Genomic DNA, 11,035 nt, shown 5'->3' on the forward strand with positions numbered 1-11,035 from the left:
CAAATTAAAGGAAAACCCAACAAAACATCTCTTAGCAAGGTGTTGTGGCACCACCTTCGATGCACCTCGCCACTGATTCTCTACGTCTCTGAACTCTACTGGAAGGATGAACATCATACATCCAAAAGATATTCTCTTACTTGGTTTTTTGATGATGGTGGTGGAGAGCGGTCTAACACATTGGTTAAAAAACAACAACCCCCATGTTACGTTGAGATCTGATGACTGTGGAGGCCATAGAATATGATTTATGTCATCTTCTTACTCATCCAACCATTTCATGACCCTTTGTGCCCAATGGAGAGGCCTATTGTCAAGCTAGAAGAGACCCTCCCATCTGGATGGAAATGTTTGAACACATTTCCATTGACTTGTAATGACGATTCCATCTAAGGGGTCAAGTGGACTCAAACCATACCAGCAAAATGACCCTTACAGCAGAACAAAGCATCAGATCTGTTCGGTTTTTCCCTTCAATTTGTCACCAGTCGGCAACCAAGGTTCAGACATGCTTTTTAATTATCTACGTATTTTTGCATGATAACGAGTTATTCATTGCTGCAGGCTGGAAGCCCTTTGACATGTGACTGATCAGCTTAAGTTGGAGGAGGTCAAGAGTGTGTTAGTGTCCTTAAGCCGCAGTGTACACAATCCCATGCTGAGGAGATCCCCGCGGTATGCTGGTAGGACGAAAACAAAGGAAGAAGAGGGCAAAGAGTGGCTTAGGTTGGACCTCTGAGAGATGACCCTCCACTGGTTGGCCACACAGGTCTGGAGACACCGTGTGGCAGGTGTCACCATGATCCTGGGGGTCACCTGTCTGCTTATACTTGTAGGTACTCACCTGTTGCAGCATTCGGGGTAAGTAACAGGACTAATGCATGGTGCAATCGAACCAGTCTTTTTGTTTTTTAAATCATACAGTAGAGGTTTGTTGTTGATGTTGTGTTCTATCCAAAGCTCTAAGGATTTGCACAAAGGTGGGAGTGACACGTCACCGAAGGAAAGACAGAGACTGGCTGCCAACGCCAATCAAAGACCTAACGACCTCTACCGAGACTACAAAGGAAGGAGGGTCACTCCGTCCTCGGCTGCTAGAAAGGATTCCATGCACTTGACTTGGTCGTACACTCCACCTGTTGTTTTCCTTAAAACACACAAGACAGGAGGCAGCACCGTCCAAAACCTGCTGTTCCGCATGGGAGAGAAGGACGGAGCCACCTTTGCTTTTCCTCATTACACCTACCAGTTCAACTATCCAGATAAGTACGCAGATGTTACCCTGATCCTAAACACTGAGCTTTAGGTTGATGATGATTCTCACAAAGCAGTTAAAGGCGACTGTACGGTTTTCTCTGCTTTCAGATTCAGGGCAGATTTTGTGGATGAGTTACCAGAAGGTTCTTCTAATTTCGACATCCTTTGCAGCCACATGCGTCTGGACATCGGACAGCTGAGATCCATGATGCCACCGAACACCATCTACGTCACCATCCTCCGTGAACCTGTGCTGACATTTGAGTCTGTTTTCTCCTGTTACACCTCCACTGTTCCTGCCTTCACCTTTGCCAAGAAGGCAGCAGCAGTAGAGCACAGATCAGCGCTGTCAATGTTCCTGGAGTCACCAGACTCATTCTGGGACCCTAAAGAGCCTCGTGACGGCCTTGCAAAGAACCCCATGAGCTTTGATTTAGGCCTCGACGACCAGCAGTGGGACTCCTGGCAGACCGACCTGACCGAGCTGGAGGAAACCTTCCAGCTGGTTATGATCGCAGAGCACTTTGATGAATCCTTGGTCCTCCTGGGGGCCCTGCTGAAGCTGGAGTTTGAGGAATTAGCCTACGTCCGCCTCAACGCTCGCTCTGCTCACAGTCTGACTCCACTGGACGACATAACCAAAGCCAGGATACGAGCCTGGAACAGGATGGATGTGCTGCTTTATGACTTTTTCCTGAAGCTGTTCAGGGAGAAGGCAGCGCAGTACGGGCTGGAGAGGCTGAACAGAGACGTGGCCCGGCTGAGGGCCTCCGCTGACAGAATCAGTAAGAAATGTGTGTCAAGGAAAGAGGTGCCTCCTGGGGAACTGGAGGACTTAATAAGACCCTTGCAGACTGATTCAGCCACCGTGCTGGGTTATGAAGTTAAGGGAAACCTGACCAAGCAGGAGCAGGGATTCTGTATGCGGTTTGTACTGCCTGAACACCACTACCACGCACATCTCTATTTCCAGCAGTACGGTCGGGCCATGAGGGCTGTGCCTGCAGCGTAATACATGCAAGCGATTGCACGAAAATTACAACCGCGGTGGGTGATTCAGAAAAGGGGAGGGGGGGGCTTATGCATTTTTAATTTCTATGCATGTGAGAGTAGTTTATATTTTATGGGAGAGCAGAATCCAGAATTATATTTTAATCCATCATTCTGGTGAAAATGACAGACGTGTCGGGCTTCGTCTGGGTCACGCACATGGTGGCTGTAATAGGCCTAGCCGTTTAGCAGGTCGTTGTTTAACAAGACTAAGAGTTTATGGCCATGCTTAGTGGCCCTGTGAGGCAGCAGGGCTTTAAAGAGCCCCTCCAGGGAAAATCAAGCTTTTTTTTAACCTTAATATGTCTGTATGGTGGTTGTTTTTATATGTATAATGAGGGAAATAAACAGTTGTCAACACCAGGGCTGAGCATTTCCACCTTGAAGCTGCAGTGTACCGATGATACACCCAGAGTTTCATACATCACAAATCTGAGGAACCAATTCTGTCAACTTGCAGCGTCGGGTTTCTGAATCATTGTTCTTCTTCAGAATCAGTTTCTGGCTCCAATATTATATTTTTGTGTCGTTACATAAGTAGTTTTACAGTGTTTGAGCAGGTAGGAAGGTGAGCTGGTGTGCTTGAGCTACAGGGAGGGAGAGGGATTGATGTGCATATTGTGAAGGAAGCAACTGTGTGAAGACATTTTAAGGCAGGAAAGGATTATGTTATGGGGAAAAACATTTTTAAATGTCTAACACTGATACAGAGAGGCACGTTTTTTGGGGGTTTAATCACTGACAGGAGACGGAGTTTAAGAATTGAGTCACTTTGTCATTCAGTGAACTCTTTATTTAGACAAAAGCCTACAAAAAATAATCCAGCGTTTAAGAATGATTTCAGTAACTTTTGTCTTTTTTCCCCATTTTTTTTTTTAAAACTTAAGTTTCTTACCCAGAAAAGACGACTTCTTTCGCTGAGTCACATGATCGCAGGAATCCAGTTTTCTAATCCATTCAAAGTGCAGCATCCTGTCACATGACCTGAAGCAGCGAGAGGCTGCTCGGAGGAATGTGGGATTGTTTGATTTCCTTTCATTTAAACAGATTAAATAAAATCACCCCATGGACTGAGCTAAAGCAGTCTGAGATGAATGACAAGAAAAAAAAAATCGTCCTTCAAAGTCCTCCAATGGAATGATATTAAAACAATAAATAAAAACACAAATGTGCACAAACCAGCAATAAAAATATAGTAGTGTTGTTACTGCTACCCGACTGCTTCATTCTACCAAACCTTTAGGGAGTCCCTCCTCCAGCTGATCGCTCGTGAATGTCGAGGAAATCTGTTGCTCTTACGCTCAGTAGTTGCCGCACAGTTTAAACGTCACATCGGTCCTTGATCCTCACAACAGAACAAACTCATCCATGCTGTTGCTGGTGTCGACTCTCCTCAGTTCGTTCTTCCTCCGTATGTAGGTGATGTTGTTGGTTGTCAGGCAGCTTCCCGGCACCTCCTCCTGACGTTCTCCTTCCGCGAATATGAACATGGGGTACGTCCCTGCAGATGTGGACAGAGCCTGCGGGAGACCGAACAATAGCTCAAGTTGGCAATAATCAGCAGGATCAATGCAACAAATAAGTTTGGTTATATTTTAAATGGCCACCGTGTCTGCAACAAGACAAATATCCACTTGGTCTTGATAGAAATCCTAACGCGTGGGTCAACAGAGCCTCAAACTCTTACCTCATTAACGACTGTGCACAATGATTCGAACTCCCTTTGTCCTTTGGCGTAAAACCCGATGGTACAGCTGGGGTCCATGCGAGAGAAAGACATTTTCCTGGGATATTTGCAATGAAACGACTGCAAAGGAGAGAAAAGAGATGTCATTAGATTCAGAGGAAATAATCTCCAATGTGGATGTTATTGATTCAACATTTAGCTTCAACCAGGGGTATTTGTTCCCCCAATGTGGCACAGCTGAGGCTACAAGGAAGCATCGTGGACAACCTTAAGTAATCTGCATAAACAGAAACTTGATCAGGATTTAATTAAATGCATATTGGACAAGTTGGCCAGCAAGCAGAAAGGTTAAAACAATCAGCAGAAAGTAATGGATGAATAGTTAAAACAGCTAAAGGTCATGAATACATGGTTGAGAAGCATAAGAAGGCATAAAAAATTAATCAAGAGTTGGTTAAAAGTCATGGATAAATGGTTGAAATGTCCAATTCAGAATAAGGACAAGTTAAATAAACCAAAACACCCACAGTTTAACTATAGTTGGCACAGATTCTGAGGCTCGGGAGGAGATTCTTGGGTCTGTTTCCCTTCACCTGAACCTAACCTTAACCCTGGCTTATGATGTACTGTAAGTTTAAACTCTCTTTTTCAACCTGGTAGAAATGGCACACCACTAGAAAATGATAAAACCGAGCATGACAGCAGATGGAACAGATGTGAAGCAACAGATGCAGAAAACTGAACCCAGCTTAGGCAGAGCTATTGCACTCCTCAGTTACACATTATGATGAGAACTTTGAACTCTCGCAGGGAGACTAAAATCATTAACCTGTGATGTGCTCTGAGGGTTATTCCCACACCAGGAGCTGAATAGCAGCCGTTTAGATGAGTGAGAATCGTGGCAGCTGTTGGTAGGTGATGGGAAATGACACAAGTAGGAAGAGAGTTTACCCAGTGTTGCTGTGCAGGTAAAAATATACCAATGTTGCTGCTCCTTAGGCTTACGAGGTGTGTCAGAAAACTTCCAGGACTGGTGTCACAAAAGATACAAGTAATCCCCCTGGAGTCTAACCCAGCCTTCTCTTCACGCCGCCATGCACTCCTGGAAGGATTCATCCAGGATCCTCCTGAGCTCTGTCGTCACAGCCATCTTGATGTCGTCCACGTCTTCTAAACGGGTCTCCTTGATGACCCCCTTGAGCTTGGGGAAGAGGATCACACAGAGCCAGGTGGGGTGAGTAGGGAGGTTGCTCCAGCATAGAGATGTTCTTCTCAGCCAGGAACTGTGGGATGCTCAGGGCGTTGTGAAGCAGCCACGACTGGTCCTGCCACAACTCTGCCTCTTCTGCAAACGAAGCTGGATCTCTTTGTAGACATGCTGGTTGATTTGTGACACCAGTCCTGGAACTTTTCTGACACACCTCATAGAGCCAACCTCACTCTAATCTAGTGTTAGGGTACCCTGGGTCTTGGTCTTGTCTTGGAGTCAATCACGTTGTTGCTCAGTCCTACCACGGTGCAGGCAAAGAGGATCCAGGATTCACTAAATTTTCCATGCAACTGAAATGTTACTGTGACCAGCCCCTCGTATCTCCCTGCCCCCATTCAAACGCACTTCAAGAATGCAAAACACAGAAGAAGAAGAAGAAGAAGCTGTGGCTGTGTGGTTAGAGATGTGACGCAAATCTGTTGTGATAAAATGTGGCCACCTAAAGCACAAAGAGTTCATCTGAAGAACAGCGTCCTAACCAATTTACATGACCGAGAACAGCTGTGAGAAGAGGAAGCGAAACAGCCAAAACAAAGACAGAAGAGAAATGATACCTCATACCTCCAAGGGAAAGTTCTCCTTTGTTGTGTCCACTGTGGGCTGACAGTAGTGAGGGTCCAGGTACAGCAGATGGTCATCTTTTAGCACAGCAGAGCCAGAGGAAGAAGAAAACAAAAAATGAAAGCACTGACATCGAACAGCCGAGCACAATAATCACGATGTGGTGAACGTACCCTGGAAGCCGATAAAGAACAAAGAGTGCTTCGGTTTGCCGCCGATGATTCCAACGCAGCACTGTAGCGTCAGGAGTCTCTGTGGAAGAAAACACACTGAACCGTTTGGTTTTCATTGCAGCTGCAGCAGTTTTTTTTTGCTTCAGAGCATCTCTGTTCGGATGATATTGATTTTTACTGAACCACACTGCTGGCAGGAAGAATAAACCCAGAAAAGAAAACCCGCCGGAGCCCCTTTATAAAATCAATCAGTTTACACAGTTTTCAAGCGTAAAAATAGTGCTTCAGTACTTTGACGCAGGTGATGTAGGAGGGATTGAGGTCGTGTCCACCGAGTCGGACAGGAACCAGGATGATTACGGACTTCCAGGACTGAGGGAGAGGCCGCTCGCACAGCCTTCGAACGTCCTGCAGGTAGACTGAACACAAGAAGAAGGAAAGGTTCAATAAATCCTCACATCTGAAAAACAAACCAGGAAGCGTACAGCGAGTCATGCTGTGCCTAATGTCACAAAGGTGGCTTTCGTCTAACCTGCTAGATCACCGTGGTAACTTGCAGCACAGCTAAGCCGCTCTAGAGGACGTTGTGTTCAGGTTTTTGGATTTCAATCAGCTGAAGCGAGCTCCAACTCCTTTCTCGACCGTATTGAGCAACAGGCTATAAATTCTCAGCTGAGCGTTACATCTGAACCTGTTGAGCCGCATGTTAGCGATGCCTCTGAACACAAGCTGTACAGTCACAGCAACACAAACTCAACCTATATTCATTCATGTGGTGATGCAGAAAATGCAGAAATATGTTTGGTCCTTGATTTCCTGCCTGGTCCGTTCAACACAGCTTAAAACCTGATCAGTCTGCAGACAATAGAACACCATTAATTTCACTTTGATTTGGCCAAAAACTGAAGCGAGCGGCTTGTGTTTTTCAGTCCAGAACAGTGTGTGGATGCATTTCCTCAGTATCAGGTTTAAATGTAGGAATTTTAAAGCCTAGGAGCTCTAATGTGTAGCAGTCACACGAGCTAGCAGCCGCATTGCATGGTAAAATAAATATACGACTAGCATTCCTCTCCTGGCTTACTTGCAGTAACAGTGCGGTTTACTGACATAAACTTTCATATAATCCTCACATCGCCTCATTATAACAACCTGTTCCTCTTGTCTGGGCTCGGCAGCACACAACTGGTCCAGTTTATGCAGAAGAAGAGTCAAGTGAACTGTTTTATGGGAGCACACACAGAGCCTGAAAAACTGGGTTAAGAAAGAAAGCTGACACTCACCGTGGCAGCAACTATTAAATATAATCCAGCTAACATAAAGAAAACCTGGTTATGTTGAATTCGCTTTTTATTACATCCTCTCAGGTGAATCTTTCATCTTTTCATCAAGAAAAGATGGTTGTACCTTTCGGGTTCTGTGGAAGAACAGTCGTGACTCGATAATCGATAATAAGGTTTTACATCGAGTGTCGGATTATCGAGTCATGACTGCAGTTATATTTTGCATTCTTTCTACCAGCCAGCAGGGGGCGACTCCTCTATTTGAATAAAGAAGTCAGACTTTATGATAATGACCTACTTCTCACCCGACGTTTGAACATCTGATTAATGAGTTTATGGCAGCAGCTGCTGGCTTCACATCGCCTTCAGTACAGTGAGACGTTTATTTTATGAATCATGGTCCCAGTTAGAGATAAATGGACAATAAAGCAGGGTGTGTTTGTGGTTGATAACGCACTCGTGTCCTCCTCAGTCAGATCCACCGTTTGCTCATCACATCTAGCTTTAAATCACAGATGGCCAATATTCCAAACCTAAGACTCCACAATGACAACCAACAAACCAATGAGTGTCGTCACCGTGGCAACATCAATCTACGATACTGTCTCTTTAACGACTGTGTTCGTTTTGTCCTAAACTGTTTACGAAAATGCGAAGGTTAATTAAATTGCCTTCTCTCCTCGGTAACCCAGAGGAATGTCTGATTAAGTAAGAAGCATCGGAGGAACACTCTGATGACAGGAAGTACTCACTGGTGCAGTCTTGTGCGACGTACACAGCCAGGTTGGGAAGGTCCGCTGAAGCTGCCACAGCTTTCCTGAAACACAACGACATCTACTATCACAGCTTGATCAAAGCTCTTTGGGATGACGCGACTGATACAATCTCACTTCACATCTCACCGAAGAATATGCGCCGCGATGGAAGGACCATACCAGTCCCCGGCCTTCTTCCCTGAGCTTTTTCCCAACTCCACGAGCTGGTGGATCCCAAAAGGGGCTGCGGGCTGATCCGCAAACCAGGATGCCATTCTTCTATGTGTAGCCTCCATTGGTCTGTCCAGGCGGGAACCCAGGCTCAGTTTTCGACCTCGGCTATTTAGCCTTTCATTTGAATCCCACCCGTTTTCTGCAGCGTCTACGGGCCGAAGCAGGTCCATGTCGTCTTTGACCACATGGTGGCTTGCAGACCAAGTCCAACCTGAAGAAGATGCAAAGAAATGATGAGAAACATCAACTAAATAAAGCTCAGATACAAGACATTTCAAACAGAGAAGCATGTGACCGGGATAGAATGCTGCGAATTTGTTTTCATGTTTATCTGAGACAAATTCACGATGTGTCATGCATGGGTGGAGGAAATAAACTCCTACTGTTGCAACATTTGTGTTTAAACATGTTTACAGCCTGGTACAGTGAACAGTTTTGGTTTCCTAATAACTCCTAGCTAATTTTTTGAATAGCCAGGAGTAAGGAGGAGTCAGACACAGTCAAGATGGAGACGCAGAGAGACACCACACTGAGCTTCAAATCCTCTGACGTCACCAAGTGTTCGTCCATATTTACATGTAGTCATTGTACAAAGCAAACCACAGCGACGGTGTGTTCCTGCTCTTAGCAACTCTTTGCTTTCTACAGTTTCATTTTGCAGATGCTTTTATCCAAAGCGACGTACATCTGAGAGCAGATGCAACACAAGTAAGGATCTAGTCAGGAGAAAACAGTCTAGATAACAAGTTCAAGTGTGGTCGGGCGTTGATGCCAACAGCAGCAGGCTGTGTGGGAGGTAATAGGAATTATTTTTGCACTTGCACATGTTGCTGTTTTCAGGTAATTCTCATTTCCTCTTTTCACTGTATATTTTTACTACAGTATATTTGTGCATTTTCCTCTTCAGCCCATTTTTAAATCATAGCAATTTTACTTTTTTTTGTGCACTTTGTACTTTAGTAAATATGTCTTAATTCTTATGTTATTTGACCTTAGTTTACCGGACATTTCTGCTTGTTTATTTGGATTTGTCGTAGTCACTTTCCTCTTTGTGCTTGTAACATCAGAATCACCTCCTTGGGGATATATAAAGTATTTCTACTCTATTATAACTAAAATATCAATATGGCTACTCAGCATGTTAATAACTGAGTTATACCAAAAACATTAACTAGAAGCTAAATCAGATCAAAATGTTGAATAAAGTAACACCTGATAAGCTAGCCCTGCTAAAGCTAAGTGGCCTTGGATAGCTACACTTTTGATTATCCAAACATAAAGTCAAGAATCTTACTTAATCCTCCTAAAAAGGCACAAAAAATAGGTTTAATTCCCTCAAATCTGTTTTTGTAGTAACTTTATTTACCGGGATACGCTACCATACTACAAACTGGCATCTATTAATGCATCACCTGTCCACTCACTCATCTGACTACACATTAGACATTGTGTGTGTGTGTGTGTGTGTGTGTGTGTGTGTTGTCACCTGGTGGCATGAGGTGGAGGATCAGGCCTCGTGCCAGCAGCATCTGGCCCGTACGCAGAACACATCCCCAACCGCTGTCCGTGGTCAACGAGCATCCGGCCAGCAGAGGGAAACCCCGTCTGTACGTTAACCACAGCAGAGACGCAAAGGAGCGACGGAAAAGCTCCTTCTCCCCTGACACAGACAGATATCGGATTAAAATCACGTCAAATAGGTAACTTCAGATCTATTTTCTGGTCTGCTGAAGCAGGAGAGCGTCTCACTTTCATTCTTGAGCTCATAGGACTTTCCAAGCATGATCACAGGAGAGCTCTTGCTGAATTTGGATTTCTGCTTCAAGGACCAGCCTGATACAATAACGGGAAAGAAGAAACTGTTTGAACTCACAAAACACAGAAAACAAAAAGATCTGCTCAGTGCAAACATAACACTGTCTGACCATATTTGACACTGTTCCATGCTGAGACCAGCTTGGATTTCAGTTTGCCTTTGTCCTCTGCCTCCTGGTCGTCTCTGCCCACTTCTTGGCCCTGAGGCTCTGCAGACTCAGAGGAGAGGAAGAGCCAGTCATCGGCGAGGTCATCAGAAGACTGGCTCTCGAAGTGAGCAGAGGAGGCGCTGGGATTCATAACAACTGGTGACGACCACGAGAAGAGTCGCTCCTCGTCGCTGTAGCAGCCTGCATGGATACAGTCAGGACAAAACAACACAGATCAACTCTCAGCACGTGACACAAGCAACGACATACAGTGAAACATATGATTGAAGCCAACAAGCACTGCTCTGGGATCTGATTCATGTCAACCACAGCAAAGTCAATAATTTCCTGTGATGGTAAGTAAAGAGAGAAAACATGTGACTGCATCCTGTGACTTCAGGAATGTCAGACATGTCAATTTAGCTGCAGCAGGAGGGGTGCTGGTTTTAGAATGCATTACAAGTAAAGTTGTGCATTCAAAATACTACTTGGGAAAAGAACGGAAATATTATCTGCACAATGTACTTAAAGTTTTAAAAGTAAACATGATTGAACTGCAGGAAAACGCCCCCTGTGACTGATATATTATCATAAACTACATTATTAGTTGGTCAGTCCTGTTACATCGACACATGAGCAGAACTTTGCTGTTGCAGTTGATCAATGTGAAACTCGTTCGGCTACTTTATAAACAGCTGGGTAGTAAGGAAGGCACCCAAAAGGGGACACAAGATAAAAGTGAGAAGATGGGTGATGATAAATGATGTAAGAAAGGAGGAAAGTTCTACTGGATGGATAAGTATT

The 11,035-nt window shown here is 44.7% G+C and overlaps 2 protein-coding genes across 2 annotated transcripts in view; one reads left to right on the forward strand and one right to left on the reverse strand.

Moving 5' to 3' along the window:
* The first annotated feature begins 799 nt into the window (after positions 1-799).
* On the forward strand, positions 800-2,269 carry LOC103364970 (galactose-3-O-sulfotransferase 2). The gene is made up of 3 exons (XM_008292275.1): positions 800-861; positions 961-1,266; positions 1,366-2,269. Exons 1-3 carry the CDS (start codon positions 800-802, stop codon positions 2,267-2,269), a joined length of 1,272 nt encoding a protein of 423 aa, XP_008290497.1.
* Positions 2,270-3,061: 792 nt separating this feature from the next.
* The window catches only part of atg4db (autophagy related 4D, cysteine peptidase b), a 9,729-nt gene continuing 1,755 nt past the window's right edge, over positions 3,062-11,035 (reverse strand). The window contains exons 2-11 of the mRNA XM_008292269.1: positions 10,193-10,432; positions 10,017-10,100; positions 9,754-9,927; positions 8,181-8,478; positions 8,031-8,095; positions 6,290-6,417; positions 5,999-6,077; positions 5,826-5,902; positions 3,995-4,114; positions 3,062-3,827 (exon numbers count right to left, since the gene is read on the reverse strand). Coding sequence (XP_008290491.1) covers positions 3,654-3,827; positions 3,995-4,114; positions 5,826-5,902; positions 5,999-6,077; positions 6,290-6,417; positions 8,031-8,095; positions 8,181-8,478; positions 9,754-9,927; positions 10,017-10,100; positions 10,193-10,382 — 1,389 coding nt within the window. The 5' untranslated portion in view covers positions 10,383-10,432 and the 3' untranslated portion in view covers positions 3,062-3,653. The remainder of the gene's footprint in view (positions 3,828-3,994; positions 4,115-5,825; positions 5,903-5,998; positions 6,078-6,289; positions 6,418-8,030; positions 8,096-8,180; positions 8,479-9,753; positions 9,928-10,016; positions 10,101-10,192; positions 10,433-11,035) is intronic.

This window comes from Stegastes partitus, unplaced genomic scaffold, assembly GCF_000690725.1.
Source record: "Stegastes partitus isolate 25-593 unplaced genomic scaffold, Stegastes_partitus-1.0.2 Scaffold798, whole genome shotgun sequence".
Taxonomy (NCBI): domain Eukaryota; kingdom Metazoa; phylum Chordata; class Actinopteri; family Pomacentridae; genus Stegastes; species Stegastes partitus.